We start from the raw sequence: 22,641 nt of genomic DNA, 5'->3' as shown, positions 1-22,641 counted from the left end.
AGACACTATGAAGTTAACTCAAAAACAGAAAAGTTTGGTTTTATATATTCAGCCTGAAAGTTCTTCACCCTGAGTAAAAACAGACGCATCTTTATGCCCTTAGATACTGAATTCCGGCCTACGAGCAGCCGGTGCCATGGTGGTGACGGAGGCTCGCTGACGGAGGCTCGGCCCCGGCTCCCGCAGCGGCTCATCCCGCACCGAGGCCCGGCCCGCAGCAATCCGTGACGCCGCACCGCCCTGACAGCGCCTCTCCGGCCGCCCTCCGCCCTTTCCCGGCCCTTCACGCCTCGGCCGGGGGTTGCGGCCGCCCAAGGTCACCGCGGGACTGAGTGCCGCGGCCCCCCGCCCGCTCCCGTCGCCTCCGCTCGGCCCCGCACCGCGCCGCCCCCCGAGAGCCGCCCCTCCCCACCGCGCTCCGCGCGGCGGGCCCGCGATCCCCTCCAAGGGCGCCCGCCACTGCCGGAGAAAGGCGCGTAGCGGTGCCCGCGGCGGCCCGGCCCAGCACTCACCGCCGCGGGGACGCGCTGCCTCAGCCCGCCGGCCCGGGCCTGGCCCATGTCCGAACGCGGCTGCCGAGGAGACGCTACGCGGCCATGGCTGCTGAGGCGGAACTCGGCGGCGATCTTCCCTCCTCCACTCCCTCCCTCCCTGCCGGTCCTCGCTCCCCCGCGGAGGCGGGGACTCTCCGCGGTCCTATCGGGGCTGCGAGGTGCGCTGTGGCCGCGGCCCTCCGCCCCGCCTGGCCCCGCGCTGCCCGGCCCGGGCCGCCCAGAGGCAGCTGAGGTCTGAGTGGCGGCCCGCGTCGGTGTGCGGGTGGAATGGGAGCGGGGGGGGCCGAGTGCACGCTGGACAGTCTGTGCTTGTACACAGGGGAAAGAGGCAGTGGCCCTGGCACCGTCCTGCGCTGCAGTCCTCCGCAGAATGAAGCCTGCAAAAGACAGATCATCTCCTTTGGGAAAGTCAGGCGGCTGTGAAACCACCGTGACGGTGGAGAGGATGGGAAAGGTGATGCTGGGTCCACACTGGCTGCTGTCATAGAATCACAGAATGGCTTGGGTTGGAAAGGTCCCAAGGATCATCAAGTTCCGAGCCTCTGGCACAGGCAGGGCCACATACCTCCAGATCTGCTACCAGACCAGGCTGCCCAGGGCCCCATCCTGCCTGGCCTTGAACACCCTGAGGGATGAAGCATCCAACTCTGTGGCAGCCTGTTCCAGCACCTCACCACTCTCTGTGAAGAACTTCACCCCGACATCCAATCTAAACCTTCCTTCCCAGAGCCTAAAACCATTCCTCCTGTCCTATCCCTGTCCTTTGTGTTTTGTTCAAAGGGACCTTTCATTGCTTCTCTTTTATGAAGAAATTGTATTAAAAAATCCTTTGGTTCTGCGTGTACGTAGGTCACCCCAAAAGAAGTGCCTCATATTTATGGAAACTATGGAAACTACAACATGTAAAAAGAGCACAACAGCTTCGCAGAGCAAATTCTCAGCTCCAAAACACTGTTTTTCAAGACAGCCACCACCATGAGCTGCGTGTGCGTTTTCACCAGCGCTGAATGAGAGCCTGCATGCCGCACTCGCAACAATTTGCACCAGCTGAGTCGATCTCCTGTCACCACTGCTGAAATGTACCACCCACTGCCTCACTGTGCTGACATGCTCTTTGTCAGACTGCCCCTCTGCTGCCACCTGTCGCACGATAGCAAAATGTAATGGAATATTGGCGGGAAGGTTCAACCTCCACATCTGCCTCTGCCGTTGTGGGCCAACATCATAAAATAGGAGGCATTACATTTGGAGCAGCCCTCTATGACACGTATGTATCCGGCCACACAGAGCAGGGGGAGGACCTGCCTTACGATTAGTGCGCCCCATTCAGACACTTGTTAAAGCATGCTGACACCTCCATTGCGTTATAACGAGCTGTGGAGTTGCCTGAGGTTAAAAGGCATTTTCCTACCAGCATGTTACTGTGTAGCAACAGTGAATAAATAACATAATTTCGGCTGTAGGAATCAGTATGCTTTTTAATAGAACATATCAAACTACTTAGATAAATGCTTACTCTCCCATACACCTGGGTGACATAAAGCAGAACAAACCATGCACTTCTCAGATGTGAGCTGTGCTCTGATCTGCCAGCATCAGACATCTCTGCCTTAAATGTAATTTTGGTGAATTATAACAAAAATGTAACTTCTTCCTTCACTACTTCACTAAGTTGTGATCGTGATAATAAAACTCATCTGGTGGTAATGGAACCATGACTACATGAAGAGTGAATTCTTCCCCTCAAGAGTTTCAGCAGCTCAGAATGCTGTGCTCATCCACAGTACTGCAACAAGTGCCACCAATGCACGCCTGTGAGAACACGGAAATGTTCTCTGTGCAAGCCGCTGTGTGACGATGGCCTGCAGTGTGGTGAGAGGTGCCTGCTGAGATATGAAATACATATCCATGATGGAAAAGAATGGCGAAGGCTGGCTCACAGCACCTGTGTGAATGAGAAACACAGCAGCCCAGCAACACCCAGCCTTGTTCTCCAGTGTCTCCTTATCTACCAGCTGTGTTCAGTGAGTTGGGGCAGAAATAACGCTTTTGTAAAGGCTGGTGGAAATGAAGGGAATCCAGAAAGCGTAATTATCTCTAAAAATAACAAGGGGGGAACGCGCTGACTGATACCACGTTCTGAAGGACGTAGACTACAAGACTCATGCTTCACTGTAGCGCTTGCCTTCTGCTGCTCGCGCATTCCACACCTGGGTTGAGCCGAGCTCACAAGTGTCTCAAGGCACTACGTACAGCCTGCAGCGCAACGCTGGGGCTCGAGGCCAGGGCCGCCCGGCTGCGGGCTCAGCGGAGCCGTCACGCAGGCAAAACGCCCCTTCAGTTCCCCAGCCACGCTCCGGGCACGGCAGCCCTAAAGGCGCAGGGGAGGAATGCCGAGCACTCTCGTAGCCCCGCCCCTCCCCAGCGCGGCGGGCCTCTTCGCGCGGCCACGGGCGGGCCCAGCCCCCGGCGGGCGGGAAGCGGCCGGAACATGGCGGCCCCTCCAGCCCGCGCTTCCCCCGCCTTTTCTCCGCGCCTCCGCGCATGCGCGGCACGCGGCGGCGAGGCCGTATCCCTCCGCCGAGCCCCTCCGGCCGCGGATTTTTGTGTAATAAGATAAATCCCGCACCCCATGGTAAGTGCCGCGCGCCGCTCCCAGCGCCGCCTCGGGCCGCCCGCTCCCCTTCAGGCCGGAGCGTGGGGCTCGCGCTGGCGGCGGGGCGTCCAGACCGCGCCCCTCCCCTCCCTCCGCCGCTGTGTCCCTCCGCCGGGCGCAGCGGGGACTTTTGTGTGGGGCTTTTGGGCGCCGATGAGCGGCGGCTTCCCGCGCCCCTGCTTCTCGTCGCGGCAGCCGGGCCGGAGGCACGGTAAGGCCCTATCCCCGCGCCCCGTCTCTCCCCCACCCCCCTCGGGCCGGCCGAGCTTTTCCAGGTCAGTCTGCGCCTTTGTATAGGGCCCTGTTACCGGATGTGGAAGTTGATCTCTTCGCTGGTAAAAAATAATTCCACTTCCCCCGGAACCCGGCGCCGCGGCTCCCTCCGCAGCGCCCAGCCCAGCCAGGATTTCCTGTTGGGGAGAGCGGGCGCGCTGGCCGGCCTTCCGGGGACCCCGCCGTGCGAGGGGCGCGGGCCGCGGCGGCGGGGCCTGGGCCGCGGCGGAGGCCTGGGCGGGTGGCGGGCGGCGGGCGCGGCCCGCGGGGCCGGGGCAGCGCCGGGGTCGGGGGCCGCCGTGCGGCGGGAGGGCGGGAGGCAGAACGGGGTGCCGGCGGCGGGGCCGATCTCGCGGGAGAGCCGAACGGGGCCCGGCCCGGTCCACTGCGCCTTGTGGGGCCTCGCGCGGGGCCGGGGCGCGGTTCTGTCGGCGCGGGGCCCCGCCGGGCCCGGCTCGGCGCCAACGCGCCCTGAGGGGAAGCGGCCCCGGTGGGGGGGGGGGGGGAGCGGCTCCGCTCGGCGCTGCCCGCGGTCTGTCGCCCTCGCTTTGTGCTCCTAGTCGCTTCTACGGTGCGGAGGCGGTGTGTCGGCTCAGGACGCGGTGCCGCTTTTCCCTCCTTGCAGTCGGGCAGTTTGTGTTGCCGAGGCCGACGGGGTGTTGCTGAAATCCCCCGGAGGAGTTCTTTTGCTTTTAGAGTTAGTAACTCATATCGGTTGCAGCGCCCTGCGGGGTCCCTAGCACGTCTTTGAGCAAGGTGGCTTTGAGCTGTCCGCGAGTTTTGAAAACACTGGTGAGACCAAAGCGCTTTGGACGAGGCGCATATGCTGTGAGGACACAGAAATGTGCAGTGTGCTTGGAGCACGCATGGCAGAATCTAACTGCGCCACGGCATTCTTCCTCCTGACCAAAGTTCGTTCCTGAAAGCAATGTTTTCTGGGGTTTTTCTCAGCCTGCATACAAGAAATTGTTGAAATACCTCATAATAAAATGCTACTTTAATTAAAGAGACTGGTGACTCATTTCCAGGATATGTTTCCAGTTTCATTTAATCTGAGAGGGGTTCTCAGGTTGTGTTTGTGTTATTGTTTCGAGGCTGCACGACAGACCCTGGGGTTCCTCGTGTCAGTCAGCTCTGCTGCATCCCAACTCCTGTTACTCAGTGCCAAACCTGTGTGATAGCTCTGCAGTGCCAGCCCAATCCGTGTGCCAGTGGTTCGCCCTTGTTGCATAATATTACTTCTGAGATGTTGCATTTGCAGACAAATCCACTCTCCTTTTTTAATGGCAAGGCTTCTTTACTATTTATGCTATTTAGTGGAGTTACGTTGATGATTGGTGCTGCTTTCAGTTAATTCATGAACCTAAAGGAATACAGACTTTTGTAAAGGCAGGTGTGATTGCCTTGCCCATAAGCTATGCAGCCGAGTGTTAGCTTTTCTGATCTGCTCTCTGATTTTTTTTTTTCCTCTGGTGTTTACATAGTCCTACATAAAAGTGATAATTCTGTTTAAGTAAATGAGTGAGAATTTGGTTCTGAGCACAGTACAATCCAGAGAAAAGCTGAAAGTGCCAGAATTAAAACAGTTTGCTGTTAGCTTATTAGTATGACTTTCATTATCTGTGTGTGGGTACTTTAAGCCTGTGGTATTTATATTGAGATTTGAGCTGTTACATGTAGAGTCTTTGCCAAAATGCATCTGAAGGGGTATATGATTCTGTTAGGAACCACTACAAAACCTCTTGAATTTATCCCACACAGGTCACCAGAACCACTATTAAATGATACTATGTAAGATAGAATCCTGCTGACCCTCTGAAGAAACACCACCGTATGGAGATGAGTGTAGGTTTAGCACAGGCCTTTCAGTTCCCGCAGGAGTTACAAAACTATAATTGAAACAAGAAGTTGTGTTTGAAGAGTTGTTCAGAGTTGAAGTATTCTGCTCATCTGAAAAGAAAAAAAAAACCAAAACAACCACCTCAGTCCTGTTAATTCTGATAGCGATCAAAATGGAGTTCTTGATTAAGGATCTAAACAGCACTATCTGTTTAAACTCTGTACTTGTAAGAAGTGTGTTGCTGTGGCAGGGGTAAGTGTAGAAAATTAACTAGAATTGCTGTTCTAAACTTACTGGATACTGTGCTGTGTTGAAATCAGTGGGCTAACAGCATTTCTGAAGGCTGGGCCTGGGGAAGTGGCATGGGTATTTTTTTTTCCCTACCATTTCAAAAAAGCCATGCTGAAAGAGTGGTCTTTTTTGGGACATAAATGGATTATCAGAGCTGTGAGTCTTGAGCTGACTTCCCATGCAATTGTGCTGTGTGTCATTAAGGCAGGGGAACTTCTTTCCGTGTGTCTTCTAGGAGTTTGTTTGTTCTGGGGTTCTTGGAAACGGTTACAGATCGTTATCACACATTCAGTTCACACTGCTGCAGTTTATGCTGTTCTGGCGCACCTGCGTCTCTTGTAGGAACATGCCTTGATAGCATTGTGTTGGCAGCTGCGTAGTCCCCCTGTCCACAGCTGTTCTGCAGCAGTTCTGGTTTGTGCCTGCTGGCTTTGACAAACGTGGGTGCAGTGGTGGAAGGGGGGTAAGAGCCAGATGTTGTCTCCTGAGAGTACCAGGCCCAAAGATGCTGCGGTGTTTAAAGTCAAACTTAAACCAATCCCTCCACCTGCAGATTGCTGCTGTACCTGCAGGCGGTGCTGCGTACCCCTCTGAGAGGGCATTCCCTTTCAGACAGCATACCACTTGAATATAAGATGGGGTCAGAAATGTCGTGGCACCTGGCTAATGGCACTGCAGAACCCGTTTAGTATTGAGATGTGGAAGCTCTGATTTTTAGTGGGTTTTAATGAACTATATAGAGAAGTTTGCTTTTGATAGTGTCACTGTGCCACTGCAGTATCACAGAATGATCTTGGGGGCAGTCAGGCAGTGGAAGGATTTTTCTGGCAAAAAGAAATTCTGATTCTGCAAATCTTTCTTGGTAAGCACCAGTGCTATTGGTGACAAAGCACTGGGGAAAGGAAGGGGTGTGTTAACCTGAGGGTTTGCTGCCCTCGCAGTGCTCGTCTCTGGGGGTCTGCCGAGTAGAAGTCAGCTTTGGCTGAACGCTCCTATTTGTTGGTAGGAAGTGTCTGAATATGTGCAAGTGTTGTGTTGGAAAGGCAGCAGTGTGCAGTGTTGGCATAAAGGTGATTTGTACCGAGTTCAGCAGCACAGAGCTGTTGGCTCTGTAGCTCTTCCACCAGGTGGCCCACGCGTGCTTCCAGGGACTCTGTGAGAAGTGAAGCTTCACTGCTGAATGCGCTTGTGACCTTGTAACTGAAGTTAAAGCTCTATGTCTTGAAAAATACTTGTGTGTGACGTTTTGTGCTTGTTTGAGATACGAACACTTCATAGCGACCAAAGAGCGTGCTGGTTAATGGCTGAGGCCAAGTGCTGGCGGGGGCTTGTCCTCCATGCTGAGCCCTGTGCTGCGTGGGTGCTCTGCCTGCGGGGCTCGGGGGGGCCCGAGGGAGGGGTCAGTCTCCACATGTAATTCCTGAACTTCACTGTTTCTTTTAGACCAATGTTTAAAAGCAAAATTAAGTACAAGGAAAAGGAATTGTGTTTCTGAATCAGTTCCTAACTTCAGTGTTTTGGGTTAAGCTCTAGCTAGGCTTGGCATGGTATTAAATCACCTGAAAACGTGTGCATGGGCATGTTCTTTTCCCCTCTGAAATGCAGCCCCCCCATCCCTAAGAAGAGTGCTGGGTAAAGGGAGGACTGTGCTTATTTATTTCACTGCTGCACTTGACAAATGCCTTCTGTGCTGCTGTTTCATAGTGTTACCCCACAGCATCCGTGTCCAACAGGAACAGTAGATTTTTCTCTTATTCCTGTTTCTGTTTTGCTTTTTCTTTCCTTGGAGGAGAGTAAGCTGCTATTTCTTGCTCTGTGTCTGACCATGCTCCTTGCCTTCCTGCCCACTGTCAGTGTTTGTGCTGTCCTTGCTGACTTCCTGCTGCTCGTCCCTTGTCTGACTGGACAGGATTCTGTGTGCAAGCACAATCTTGGTGGAGGGGACTCTGATGCCAGCAGCAACTTCTGCTCCTCTTTGTGGCTCTGCTGACACGTTGAGGTTCTGCATTTGCATGTTTTTCCCCCTCCTGCTTTCTAGTTTCTTTTAAAATCAGCTTTCAGCTACATACCACGCAGATTTTGCCAGTTGACCCAGGTGCAGAGAACGTTCTTAACACGTTGGCTTTGTGACAGAAGCATAGGTTTAAGGAAAGAGATTAAGAAATGACCCTATTGGGATTTCTTTCTGAACTGTGTACTGTCAGTTTGTGTAGGAAATAGGCAGCATGGCCTCGCTGCTGTTAGTCACACGAGTTAACTCTTGTTTGGGACTGGAAAGTAATTGCTGAATGTGGTGTTGTTTTTGTCATCCTGGCAGTGGAAAACATAGATATCAGGCCAAAAACTTAGTACTGTATTTTTTTTAAGTAGCGTGACTTAGGGTTTTGTTCTAAATTTTACTACTGAACATATTTAATAGCAAGCATGAAATAGAGTGGGTTTAAGTCTTCAGTGCAGTAGGAATGTAGCTAGGTGTCTTTTGTCAATGCATGCTTTTATATCTGTGTATTACATTGAACTTTCACTTGAACGTTGTCAAAAAGATGGCTTAAAGATGATGCAAAGGTTATCCAGCTCATGTCTCAGTGCTTTTGAGATTCAGGAACTGTGCTTGAATATTTTTTCAGTAACTGTAGACAGCTGATGAAGCCAGTAACGTTTGTTTTCAGGCAGACATTTCGGTCTGGTGCAGATAGTGCAGAAACATGTCTATAGCTTCACGCTCGAGGTAGGAACTCAGATGTTATTTCAGGGTGAACAAAATGAAGTGATAGTGATGGGTAAGATGTCAGAAAGGTGCTGTGTTTTGTATTTATTGAAATGCCTTTGCCTAGTAGTACTTCTAATATACATACAGGTATTTCTGGATAAGGGATTGTAATGTCTTTGGATATGTGGCATGGCAGCTCTGACAGTACCATTTGAAAGCTGGACAAAGCAGCAGAAGGCTGCAGTATCAGGTGAGAGCTTCTGAACCACTTCTTATTATAAGAAATGTGCATCTATTTCAGTTAACTAGGAAGCTGCTACAGTTACATCATTGCAGTCCTGAAATCTTCACCCCCAGCATCGCTTAGGTTTGACAGAAGTAACTCTGAGATCAGCCTGCTTCTTGCAATCAAGAAAGCTTGTTGTCAATGCCTAAAATTCCAGTTTTTCAGTTTTAGACTCTTAGGCTTGCAGAGTAATTAAGAAATAGTCATTAAAAGCCACAGCAATACCTGTATGCTTAAAATAGCCCTAATGTTATGTATTTTTTTTTCTTTCTATTCCTTTATGTCCTTAACTAGATGTCACTAGTAGATTTGGGAAAGAAACTTCTAGAAGCTGCACGAGCGGGACAAGATGATGAGGTTCGCATTCTGATGGCCAATGGAGCACCTTTTACCACAGATTGGGTAATGGAAGCTTTTGCAGTGTTTGATCAATTCTATTACTTTTCTCACTTCCTAAACAACCCTGACAACTGTGTGATTACATTTAAATTTTAATACTGCCAGCCTTGGGAGTTCCTTTTGGATTTTTTGCAGTGGCATCATCTGATGTCTAATTCAAAGTTAAATTTCTTTTCTTTCTGTGATTTAACCTCCTCCTAATTTTTGTAACAGTCTGTGAATGGGTTCCTTGTGATGTCCATTAAGGTGAACTTCAGAATGGTTAATGGGAGAAGGCAGAAGTCATCCTCCTAGTTACAGTGTTTACACATTTAGAGCAATAAGAGTTCTAAATTAAGAGAGCAGTCCCAGGTACCTTGTACGCTGTGCTGTGAGTTGTGTTTTGGAGATTTGTATGCTTCGAGTAATTATGTAGAGAGACTTAGTCTCTCTAAACTTAAAATTTTAGAGTATTTTGAACCCCTTAGAAGCCTTTATTTAGTCACCAACCTGTAAAGTTGAGCCTATTTTAAACAGGAGGTTGGAATTAAATGACTTCAAGAAATCCCTCCCACTGTTGGCTTGGTGTGGTATGATGTGTTGACCAGCAGTAAAAAACGAGGTTAGGTCTCTGGAAGCATCACAGCTGAAGAAAAACAAGGGAAAAAAATAAAATCAAAAAGTTGCTGCTAGTGATCTGTTTTTAGTGTATTCTGATTATTGAAAGCTATCTTAAACTTTTTTTCTGTCTTTGTGAGGAAAATAATTTGAAATGGTGGCCTAACACTTGAGTTTGGTAGCTCCAGAAAAAGAAGTTCTTTGTACTGCCATCTGTTCAAGGTCTACTTTTTTTTTTCCCCATGAAATTGCAGTTGGGAACATCTCCACTTCATCTGGCAGCACAGTATGGACACTACTCAACGACAGAGGTGCTGCTGCGTGCTGGTGTAAGTCGGGATGCCAGAACAAAAGTGGACAGAACGCCGTTACATATGGCAGCTTCAGAAGGCCATGCCAGCATAGTAGAAGTCTTACTTAAGGTAAAGACTGCTGAAGCAAGGACTGAGATAGGGATTTTACAATGGATTATGATAAAATATGTACAATTTTCTTTTAGTTCTGAAACTAATATCCAAATGATGTGAGTATTTATACTGTATGTATCGGGTGCTTTGTTTTTCTACTCAGCTGTGGTTTCAGGTATGTTATTTATTGCTGTTCCAAAAGATGACTCCTTCCTAATTTGGCTTTGAGTAAGTAAAAGCTTTTAGAACCAAGAGATGTTATGTTCTAGGGATCGTTTGAGATAAATAATTTGTGGTACTTAGATCGAAGTCCTTTTAAGAAGTCTGTTAGAATAAGGTAACAGGGCATTACTACTGAGAGATGGGTTTGGGCTTCATTCCATAAGTGGTGTTATTTAGTTCATACACTTCTAATGACACAGTTCATGCAATGTTCTTGTTTGTAGCATGGTGCTGATGTCAATGCTAAGGACATGCTCAAGATGACTGCACTTCACTGGGCTACTGAACATAACCACCAAGAAGTTGTGGAACTCCTAATAAAGTATGGAGCAGATGTTCATGCTCAGAGTAAATTTTGCAAAACTGCATTGGACATTGCAATAGACAATGGGAATGAAGACCTTGCAGAAATATTACAGGTAACTTTTGATTCATGATGCTGAAGGAACTGAGAGCAAAGTACTTGTTTAGATATGTGATCAGCTACGCTTTTATAGAAAGCAAGTATCAATTATATTAAGTAATAATGCTGGACTTCAGTCTAGTTTTTAGTTGGAAATGAGATTACAGTTAATAAACATCAGTTGGCTGAAGAGTACTTCTATCACCTGTGGAGTCAAGAAGTTTTCTTCACTTTCTTAGCGTGGTGTCTTCACAGATGAAAAATTTAACACATTGCCATAGCAGGAAGGTTTCACTGTGCCTTATTATTCAGGTCCTCTGTGTGTATGATAAATGAAAAGGAGAGATGGCAGTGTGCTGTTATTCTCTCTCATATCAACAGACTTCTTTAGCTTTAAGACAGAAGAAACTCATTCACTTAACAGAGCACAAGGGGTGACGCTGTGTGCATATTGCACGAGTATAGCTGGTGAGATCCTTCCTGCATGAGTGGCATGCACAGTGATTCTAGTTTTTGCAAGGTAAATAACTTATGTCCACAGCTGGAATGATGATGATTACCCTTGTCTCCTAGATTGCAATGCAGAACCAAATCAATACGAATCCGGAGAGTCCAGATACTGTGACAATACATGCAGCAACACCACAGTTCATCATTGGACCTGGAGGGGTGGTGAACTTAACAGGTCTGGTATCTATTGCAAACCGAGCGGGGATTTAGTTGTCTGTAGGATAGCTACATTTAAGGAAAGGATTTTACGTTTAGTGAAAAGACTTGAGGAACAATAATGGTACAACTAGAGTACTTATGTATTCTTCAGTACTTACCTGTTTCTAAACATCTTAATACTGAAAACAAGTCTTCGTGCAGTAAATTAGCAGAAGTTGTATTTGCTTGAGGAACTTGCTTACAGAATAGCATTTTGGCTTAGCAGAATGTTACTAAGAACAGTATATGTTAGTAACTCCAGTACAATAAAAATATAAAAGGGACTTCATTGATTGTTAAAACAAATTATCAGCTAACTTTTGTTTTCTTCCTATTAGATGAGACAGGAGTGTCTGCTGTGCAGTTTGGAAATTCATCGACGTCAGTATTAGCCACATTAGCAGCTTTAGCAGAAGCATCAGCCCCACTGTCTAATTCTTCAGAAACACCAGGTTAGAAAGCCATGTAATTAAACTTCATTTAATAAACTAAACTGAAGAAAATAACTGGTGTCATACACAGTTCATAAAGAAATGAGAATACAATCTCATTTGTTTTTTTCAATGTGAACAAAAGCTTTCCTTTTCTTTCCCTTGAAAGGTTGGTAGATACATGTGAACAATTACTTAGTGAGATTTCTGACCACGTTGGGTGTTTGTGGGCCTAATGTTACTAGCATTCATTCTTGCTAAAAACAAGAGTAATTCAAGAGACTTCATTTACGTCTTTGTGAATGCAACAGTCCAGTCGCATTTGGTGTGAGAATGTTTTCTGTGAATGCTCTTTTCTGTTAAGTTACGGGAGATTGCTCCTGATGTTCTTTCTGTGTACTTAATCAGCACTTCTCTTAACATTTCCTCTGATAGGCATAAGAATATTTAGTGACCTTAACATGAAAAAAAAAAAATCAGCTGAGTATTCTTGCTGGGCTTTCATCTAGCCTTTTACTTAGCCTCCTTCATATGAGATTCTATATATCTGGATGAAGCACTTAGGCTCTGCCTTTTGTGCTGTTTCTTCCTAATTTTTCGCCTTTTCAGGTTAACTTTACTGTGATCTCTTCCTCTAGTTCCTTGTGGCGTAAAACCAGTGTTTTTTAAATCCAAGTTAAATCAAAGAAAAAAATGCTTCTGACTGGAGCTGAGTAGAATGCTTGTTTTAACTTCTACTCGTGAAGTGTATATGAGGGGATGGATGTTATGTGGTAATATATGGTTCATTTTATATACAGATCTCTGAGATGGAAAGGAAACTCAGAGAAATGTCTGGTTTAATCTGTGTTTTTTGGTTTTGGGATGAGGCATATGTTTCTGGCTGCAAGTACTGGAGATCATGCCAGTATTTTTCATCATGTGAAGGTGCATCAATTAGTGATTCTAGGCATGCTGATATGGAAAGAGAACAAGGAAAGAATTAGGACCGTATTTATGAGACTGTTTTTCTTTAGCATCAGTAACTACTTTTCAGACAAAATCTTGAAGGTTTTTATTCCAAAGTCTCCTACAGAAGCCCTAATAGTGTTTCCTTCTCTAAGTGAAAGCATGGTGTTGATTCTGAAGCTGAAAGATCGGGGCTGTTTGCCCCAGCAGCTAGTATTGGCACTTGCAACTTTGATTTTTTTTTTTTTAATTTTTTTTCTTTTTCGCAGTAGTCTCTCTTACTGCTGCATCCTTACTTGGAAGCCAAATCAAGTTCAAGACAATACCACTTATTTATACAGGACTTACTGTTTTGATTTACTGAATAAACACTCTGTGAATATGTAAGCAGGGCTATAGGGCAGTAATCTCTGAACATAATGATCTTCAGAAGGCAATGACTGAAGTCATTTGGACTACACAGTGACTTTTGAGTGTGTTATATCATAATTTAAAAGATGAAAGCTTCAGAGTTTTATCTACCTTCTCTCATCTGGAGCATCACAACATGACCTATAGGGTTTTAATTGGATCTCTGCAGATAGGAAGCCTTCTAATGTCTCTTATTTAAATCAAAGGCTTTGCTTTTACCCTCACAAATTGAAAATGAATTACAGAGTTATGTACTTGAAATTCTTTGATTGCACTACCAGTCATCTTGCTCTTTGTCTGAGTATCTTGTTTTAAAAAATAGGAGTGCTGGTGTGGGGCCCTGTTACAGTGTGCATGCTGTAGTTCTGGATGCAGTCATTCTCTTCACGCAATTTGATTTATACATGTAATGTAAAAGAGCAATGAAAGCTCACTACTATATATTTGTTATTGAATCATGAGTATTCAGTTGAGCTGGGATTTTAGTTTTTCTTTCACCTATTAAGTTATATATGTACAATGTTTATTTTGGTTTTTTAGTGTTACCCTTCTTCTAAGGTGTAAAAATGTCAGCTCTGCAGAACATTCCGTTTAGTTGTGTTTTGTGCTTTGTATTGTAATTGAAGTCATGTTTGTGGTTGAAGAATATGTATGGTACAAACAAAGCCGTAAGGCTCTGTAGAAGGAGTTCAGTATGTTACTGTCTTGAAGACCATTGTGATAGGCACAGAAGTCAGGGCTGTGTCCTGAGGTACATCTGGCAAAGGTACTTGTTGAGGAATGGTTGTGCTTTTCAGCCTCTTGCTGCCATGTCAGTGCAGAAACCAAATAGTCTGTTTTGAGTGGGGTGTATCTATTAGGAACATGCTAGATAAAAACTGATTATATTGAGCAAGGTAAAATAGGGCAGAATTGCATGTATATTGCAAAACATGAGTGTGTTGTATGCATCTGGTGAAAGAATTTCATTAACAACATAATATGTAGAATATGGGGTATTGCATTAAGTTGGAGAAGATCAAATTTGAAAAGACGTGGAAGAATTTTTTCTTGCTGAAATGCATTTGAAACAAACTTAATTTATAAATAGTCTTAATTCCTTGTTTTTCTGTTGATAGTTGTGGCAACAGAAGAAGTGGTGACTGCAGAATCTGTGGATGGTGCTATTCAGCAAGTTGTCAGTTCTGGAGGTCAGCAAGTTATTACTATAGTTACAGATGGCATTCAGCTTGGTAATCTGCATTCAATTCCAACCAGTGGAATAGGGCAACCAATAATTGTGACCATGCCAGATGGGCAGCAAGGTGAGTGGAAGCTTGCGCCTCTTGAGCTTGAGAAACCATTTCAGTCACAGAAATAAGTTGTTAAATGCAAGTAGCTTGGAAAATGTTGTACTGCTACCAGTTCAGACATGTTTTTGAATTCTTGCGCTGTAAAAGGCTCAGGCACGTGAGCTGTGGCAGTTCATTGGGCTCTTACAGGTCAGCTGAGGCTCAGCATTAGGAGAAAAAGAATTACTAAACTGCATGGGTGAGAAATGATGTATCTAAGGCAAAAGTGGTAACTACTGGCTTCATCTTCAGTAAGTTTGATGTTCTGGAGGAGTAGTCTCAGAACCAGTGAAACCAGAATTATATAGATAGTCTCTTCCTTTTGGACCACATGTAGTTTGTGGGAGCTTCTGGCACACTAATTGCTGTTCTGTGGCGTGTGTCTTTTTGGGGTTTCTTTTCAAGATGCTCTGCCACCTCTATTTAGATAAAAATGCTTCCCTCTCTGGTTTATTCATGAAGATTCCCAGTGTGGAGGATGAAGAGTTGTACTTTGAAAGACAAAAGTTTTGGTCCACCATCTTGATGAATAAATACAGCTACTTATTGGATAGCATTATACAAATGGCTTTAATAAATTTTCCCTGCACTGGCCTCCGCCCCACTTTTGTAGAGCTGCATTTTCTTGAGGGAAAGACTGCATTTTATTGCTGGTTATAAAATTATGTAACTGTATGAGTTTTATTTTGTGTAACTATTGCTTGAAGAAAAGTGCATTTAAATATATAATTATCTTTTTAGTATTAACAGTTCCAGCAACAGATATTGCTGAAGAAACAGTGATAAGTGAAGAACCACCAGTCAAGAGACAGTGCATTGAGATTGTTGAAAATCGTGTGGAGTCTGCAGAAATAGAAGTAAGGAGTCTATTACATGATGTATGTTAACCAGAGGGTTCAGCACTGGATATGTGGTTGGCTTTCTGGTGTTTTAGAGTTAAGTTTCTGTGTTAAAGCAGAATGAAGAGTGTGATACAATAACTTGTTCAGTTTCCTCTGTTACTGGAATTGATCTGTTACAAAGTTGTTGTAAAAAGTACATAGGCATGCTGTTTGCTTCATCTGGTTGTGCACATACAAATGTTAATTGCTCAAGTTTTTGTCAGCTTTTTTCCCCCCTCTAAGATCACTAGCTAGTCTTTAAAACTGGATGCTGATAATGTTATCACATAACTCAATTCTTTCCACTAGCAGTGAATGAGAATGGTGTTCCCTCATCTGTCTTTTATGGCCATGTGTTTGTCCTGATTGTGAGATGACAGTCTTAGTAATGTTTCCTTTCCATTCAAGATAACTGTTAATGGAAATATGAAGCAGTAAGATTCTGTGTTGGTCAGTTTTTATCTCTCTTTTTTTTTTTTTCTTCTTAATTCTGGAGCTGTTACTGTTATACGTCTCTGTGTTATAAAGTTTTTTGAAAATACAACACGGAAGACCAATGGATATTAAAAGAGCTTTTCATATAAGGTAGATGCAGCTTTTCAATTTAAAGCTGTAGCTTTATTTTTTTCTAAGTATATATTAAGCCAAGTAAGTCAACCATCTCATTCCTTCTTCTGTTACTTCTAACTGCTGACTAGTTTTGGTCAATAGTTTAAGGAAATTGCTGTCAGCCATGGCTAGGCTGTGAATTCTCATTTTGTCAACTCCATGATACTTCCATTTATCCAAAGTTGTATTCTGACTTCTGTTCATATTATTGAATAACACTTTGTGCCTGATTGAGTACTGTTTATTGTTCAGTTTGGCTATGCATTGTCCTTGTCTAATAATAATAATTGCCACTTTCCATCGCTGAATTTCTCTGTCCCTAAGTTGTCATATCAAATACCTTTGGCTTTTGCAGCTTTGTGGTCATTACATATTATCACAACACTTAAAATTTTCTTGCTGCATTTTTTAAAAATGTATGATTATTACAATAAAAACTTTTATTTTGTTCACGTTTTTAAACATCCGCTTGAATTATTCCTGCAGGCAATCACAGTTAGTAAATAATAATCATTAGGTAAGGGAAAAAAAAATCCAGATTGATTAATAATAAATTGACCTGCTCGTAGTTAAAGATGGTCACTAAAACAATACAAATAATTCTCTGGGAGGACTCCAGCTTCAATTACATGCTTGAAAATATTGTGGAATCTTAGAAGTAGTTGGTTAAAATTATGAACTTTATCTGTTACTTCAAAGTGCAAGTTTTGAATACTGATTTAATCCTTGATTGGACAATTGAATGCACATGCAGACCTCAGCCTCTTTGTAGAGGCCAGTTGACTTCAGGAGCCTCAGTGCGCTCAGCAAGTGTGGTGCTTCCTGTCTTTGGTAACTGGGGTGTTAAAGGTGTGCACATCAAATCACTTTGCTTGACAGGCTAACACAAGTATACAGTTGAATTTGGAGAGAGTGGAACTCTTACCCATTTAAAAAAAAGTTACTTAGTGTGAAAAACCTCTGTTACTGAAGATAAGTTTCTTTGCCTTGGTGATTCATTCCTCTTATTTCATTATAAAGACATGATTCAAGGCAAAGAGTGCTGTCTTCCAATGTTTTACATTTATAATTTATGAACAGTTAATTGTAGTTTGACAGTCTTTTTAAGTTGAACTCCCTCCCACTCATGTGAGGTGACAAATGTTCCTGCGAAAGTATAGTGAATGATAGTGATGATTTCTGACTTTCTCATTTGGGTCTGTTGAATTCAACCATTGCAGCTCATTTTCAAGTGGTATAGCAGTCTGTAAACTGTGTGACGGCAGCAACAAATTGTCCTTGTCATGCAGATGCTGTTTTTCATTTTCACACACAATTCATTAACATACAGTGAATTTTATTTTAATTCTTGAATTTTACTGTCTTTCTTTTTGCATGTTGGAAAGGTGACATGCTTTGGAAGCATTCAAGACAATTAGACTAAAAAAGTCATAATTGTAAATGAGTTGTATTAATGAATTCATATTCCTTCTTTTTCCTGCTTGTGTGGTTATTTTAATTATTTGTTATTTACGTACTTGAATTATTGCTGTCCCCTCGTCAACATGTAGGCTGTTAAGGAAAGTTGTACGTAAAGAAAATTCCCACATAAAACAGAAGATTCCTTAAGAGCGCTCAGACTTCTGACTTTTTACCTGAACTGATTTTTATATTGATGTAAAGGACTTTAGGGAATTAAAACATTTCTTAGGATGTTCTGAAGAGCACCTAGGAACATTTTCTGGATTTGCTGAAATTGAGAGCCCAATTATAGTCCTCAATTTTAGATGTCAAAATTAAGGAGCTAATTTTCATTGATCTATCCACAGCAGGGTACGTTACTCATCCAGGAGTACTGATTTCTTTTACTGCTCAGTTAGTACGTTTGGCCCCAGTTCCTCAGCTTATTCTATTTATATTAAGACTAAATCTGTTTGCACCTATTAGTTCTTGGGCTAGCCAACGTGCCATGAGTTGCCAGTACACCTGGAAGATACTGGTTTTACTTCTGCCACTGATATTTTGTTCGTTTGTTTTTTCTATCCTGCCCTTCGTGTGCTGTCATGTGTAGTGTGGCTGTACCCCTTGTGGGTACCTGGCTCTGTTTCTCTATTACGTGGAGGGCGCACGGAAGACTTATTCTGGGTTTTGATCTGCACCCTTGAGTGTTTGCAGTTTGCGTGTACTCTGTAGTGGTGGCAGAGCCTTGGTTTTGTAGTGGACCACAGAGCAGGTGAACTGCTGCTAGTTCTCATTTTTCTGCAGCTTTGCTTCTTGACAGTAGGACAGTTAATTGTGTGACATCTGTGGGGCAGATAATGCTCAGGTCAGCGTATCAGTGCCCTCAAGAGGGAAGGCCTGCTTCCCACGTGTAGTGGGATACCTGTTCTGGCTGCTCTCCTGAGAGCTGTCCGTACTCCTTTGCCCTCAACTTGATACCTACGTGGCTGCTTTATGTAAGTCATTGGTTCTGCTTAAATTTCATAATAAATTATGGAAATAACAGTATGTTCAAGTCAGGCTGGTGCTGGAGCATGTCAGGTGTATTTCAGATCCTCTGGGAGATGTGGGCTCTACCATTTACTTTGCCTTAGTATTTGGCACAGGTCAGCATGGCCACTACAGGAGCTGCCCTTCCTAATGCTGCTTAAAAAGCAGAATCCTGATTTTCAGAGGTGGAAATTGAACTTTGTTTTCAAATAAGCAACAAGATCAGATGAGCTGTTGTTTCATTACTGCATGCTCCCAGTGAAACAAACCCACCAATGCTAGCTTCCTTTAGCTCTTAAAGCCTTGTGGAAAATCAGATTTCATGTACAGTTTCATCTGTTCTGTATTATAGCTAGTCTTTATCAACCTGTTAATAACATCTGTCCTTCACTTGTTTTTGCTATACAGATGCTGCTGCTAGCAGTGATCAGATCACCTGTGTTATTGTATTTAAGCACATTCAGTACAGCATGTGACTGCTAAATGTGGCTATGACAAGTACTGAGAACAGTAGCAAGTAGAAGGCAGGCAGAGTATTTTCTGTTTTCAGTCTCTGATCGTGAAAATACGTGAGTTCATCAAAGATGTGAAGAACAGAGATGCTGTTCTGGGGGTGGGGGGTAAAACTGAAACTATTCCAGGTATTCAGTGGGAATGTGATACTATATAGGGTGAAGAAGCAACTTTTTCATGGTCTCAGTTTTTGACAGCTTTGTTTTTCTGAGAGAGGTTGTTTCTCTGTCAGCCTCCCTTCTGTGGCTACTGAGAGCTGTAGTGGAAAGAACAAAGGGAAATCAAATGCTGCCTTAATCATAAAACATGGTGCACTTTAATGAAATAGTATGTGGTTGAAGATCAAAACTATTTTTCCAAGCTGATAGCTTTTTTCAATTAGGCTCAGTACAGGATCAAACACAAAATATCTATGTCAGAGGAGATAGAAATACATTCTCCTTAGTTTCTAAGGCAGCCTCGTAAGAAGTGATATTTTCTGGTTTTGTTTGGAAAGTATTTTATAGCTATCCTCAAATAAGTTACTCCTCTTGTGTTGAAAAAGCTTATCTAGCTAAATACCTCCTAATTCATAATGATGCAGTGTCCTTGGGGTTGCTGTTATACCTCTGGGTATAAAATCAGATTTCATTTACAGTTTCATCTGTTCTGTATTACAGCTGGTCTTTATCAAGCTGGTGTCAGTCACTCCAAATAGTTTAGAAACCAGATCTTAAATTCCAGTCAGTGAGCAGCTATCGCCTTCTAGTGCACACTGCTGTTAGGGAACAGATTTTCTAACTATCTGATGAGAAAAACCTATGCAAAACAGAATGCCTAACAGAAAGAGGCAATCATATTGGATTGAATTCCAATCCTATTAGATGTTAACTAAAAAAAAAAAGTCACAGAGAACTGAGTGACTGGGAAAACGTTAATGACGTTTGCTTGCTATCGCTGTCCATCCACTTTTGTACTTCGTTGTTTTGCTATGAAGGCTGGCTTGGTGTCTTTGCAGTGAAAGAGATTTGGGTTTGCCTTACTTAGACTTCAGACCTTATTGAGGGGAGTTGTCTGATATCGTGATTCCTGTCTACTTTACTCATCAACATTAGTATAGATTTGTCCTGGTAAGAACCACAATTTCTACCTGATGCCCTAACCCTTGAGCTGCGTGTAAAGAACAAGTATTTGCCATTTTAACCTGCCTTTGATACATATTTGACAAAATGTTGCTGGTTCTTTTTCTAATAGGAAAGAGAAACTCTCCAGAAGCAGCTGGATGAGGCAAACAGAGAAGCACAAAAATACCGTCAGCAGCTTCTGAAGAAAGAGCAAGAAGCAGAGGCCTATCGGCAGAAGTTAGAGGCAATGAACCGCCTCCAGACTAATAAGGAAGCTGTTTAATAAAAAAAGAACATACTGCAAAGCCTGTTACTTTCAAAAACCTGCAGTACAATCTTGAACTGTTCTCTGTATAGGTGCAGACACAGGATTACATGATAGAGAAGATGCTACAAGTCGATAACTGGACTTAAGCCGTGAGCTCTGATGAATTTCTTGTAACATAAAAACTCTGAATTTAGAAATTGTGAAAAGTATTTAAAATGAAATACTGTAAATAGTTGTTTTTTTTACAGTTTCAAAATGAGTTGATAAATCTTTTTGAAGGGATCCAGAAACACGAAGCCAATGTTTTTGTGAAATTTTTGATTTTAATATGAATCTAACTTCTGAAAAAACAGAACAGTTTTAAGGGTGATGCTGATTCATCTGACAACTTGAAAATGAATTATATGACAAAAGGAATTAACAGTTATTTCTACATGGTAACAGCTTCTCTGAATAAGACATTTCCAGGTGGAAATCTTTGTACAGCTTTAAGTAGTTGTCTCAGATTCTCTGAAAACCATTTTTTGGGTTTGTTGTTTTTGTTTTTGTTTTTTTTAGGCGGTGAAATTTTTATATTTAATTTCAGATATATCCAAGTAGATTTACATGTATATGAAGCTAATATTTTTAAAACTTTTTGGTTTGTACATATGCTGCATGTTTTTATAATTTCTACGCATACAACTTGCATAGGTATTTTTCAGCAAAGAGGAGGGCAAATTATGAGAGCAATGTTTAGCCTATAGGTCATTGGAAGTAAGCTAGCAGCTGGTTTTATTGTGGAAGATACGTTTCTTGAAGAATGTAATTTGTAATTAAAAAAACAAAACCAAAATCTTAATTTTCATAAGAGATGATTTAAAGTTTGACGGTGGAGGCATTGCAGCTTCACTTTGTGCATCTTGCATTTTTCAGAGACAAACGTTTTAAAGTTCAGAAATGAATAGCAAACAATGTCTCCACTGGAACACAATTAGTTATTTTAGAGTATTCTTACTGATCTGTTTTCCCCAATAGCCTTGAAATCATTTCAGTGATACTTTTTTTTTCTAAACAGACTTTTGCATTTTAATTATGCAATTGGTCAAGTAATTTTTTTATGTTCTAGTGATGCTGCTCTTACCCGGCATCATTGTTCTTCACTGTGATACTGTGTTTGTGTGCGTCTGTGCAGTGATACGTTACGCTTAGGATTTATATAGCACATTACATCTTCAGAGCATCGCAAAATCTTTTAAAGAACCCTTACTGTACTGCCTGAGGCAGGTAAGTGAGTGTTATTATCTCAGTTTTATAACTGGTATAAGCGCGACACAGGGAGTATTAAACAATCGGTCTGAGACCACGAGAATCTGTGGTAGACCTGGCAAGAGATCTCAGGAGTTCCTGGCTTCTGGTCCTGTGCTTAGACTGAGCTGCCTTAAGATTGTTCAGTGCTGTGTTACATTAAATTTTAAACTACTGTGCAGGTTCCTTTTTTTTTTTTTTGTAAGATAAAACTCTTTGTGCTTTGCTTTGTTGTTCCATGTTTCACTGCTTTTATGGAATTGTTTATATGAAGTTAAGCAAAAAGTCTAGTTTACCTATACTGTATACAGGATGATTACCCTTAAAACTGTACTCTGGTCTACTTTTTCTATTTTACAATTAAATATCTTTTCCACATATATGTAGTGGGGAATCAATTCTATTTCTGTTGTTTTGTATGCGTGCTGGAAGGTCAAAACTGGTATGTTACATCTTTAGAAAAAATTGAAAAAATAGTGTTCATCTTAGAAAATCAGTTCTCGGAGATAGGAGGGAAGAGTGGGAAAAGAATTGCTTTATAGCATAGGAAGTAAATCTTCCTCCTTCAAACTCGTGACTGAGTTTGTGGAATTGTTCTGGAAAAAACCCTAACATTGGTATGAATCTGGAATATTGGATCCCATTTGGAAAATCTGATCCCAAAATAGTGAAGAGGTTGTAGCAATCGAAAATTCGTGCTGGTCATTTTTAATAGGATTGCTTTGCAAGTATATATAATTGTACTCAATTTAGTATTGCAACTTGAAGCAAGCCTTCAGCAGTGACTGATTGGATATTACTGTATTGTAGGCTTTTCTCGAACTAACTTCTCCGTCATTAGCAAACGCAGGAACAAGTTAATCAACTCAAAAGTGCTGGTTGGGCGTTGCTCCAACTGAATTATTCCATGATGAAAATAATGTTTGTGTCCTCACATCCCACAAACTTAACTACTGTTTAATCTCTCTTAACTCTTAATAATGATAAGAATTTCAGCATCAGCCTGAGTGGTGATAGTGGTAATGTTCACGTCCACATGGGGAA

At 43.1% G+C, this 22,641-nt stretch overlaps 1 protein-coding gene across 3 annotated transcripts; it reads left to right on the top strand.

Moving 5' to 3' along the window:
- Positions 1 to 3,456: 3,456 nt before the first annotated feature.
- On the top strand, positions 3,457 to 20,325 carry GABPB1 (GA binding protein transcription factor subunit beta 1; the record flags this gene model as incomplete). 3 transcript variants are annotated; one of them, XM_079540754.1, is made up of 9 exons in its annotated part: positions 3,457 to 3,485; positions 8,905 to 9,012; positions 9,861 to 10,028; positions 10,460 to 10,654; positions 11,212 to 11,328; positions 11,660 to 11,798; positions 14,255 to 14,440; positions 15,209 to 15,324; positions 20,173 to 20,325. In XM_079540754.1, the coding sequence occupies 8 exons, from the start codon at positions 8,905 to 8,907 to the stop codon at positions 20,323 to 20,325; spliced, it is 1,182 nt and encodes a 393-aa protein (XP_079396880.1). The 3 variants fall into 3 exon arrangements, with proteins under 3 accessions (XP_079396880.1, XP_079396879.1, XP_079396878.1); XM_079540753.1 differs by lacking the exon at positions 3,457 to 3,485 and having other exon boundaries at positions 11,212 to 11,323; positions 11,685 to 11,798; XM_079540752.1 differs by lacking the exon at positions 3,457 to 3,485 and having other exon boundaries at positions 11,212 to 11,323; positions 11,685 to 11,798; positions 15,209 to 15,345.
- Positions 20,326 to 22,641: the final 2,316 nt, after the last annotated feature.

The sequence above is a fragment of the Tetrao urogallus genome (genome assembly GCF_951394365.1).
Source record: "Tetrao urogallus genome assembly, chromosome: 11".
Lineage (NCBI taxonomy): Eukaryota > Metazoa > Chordata > Aves > Galliformes > Phasianidae > Tetrao > Tetrao urogallus.
This window is presented reverse-complemented; position numbering and strand designations above follow the sequence as displayed.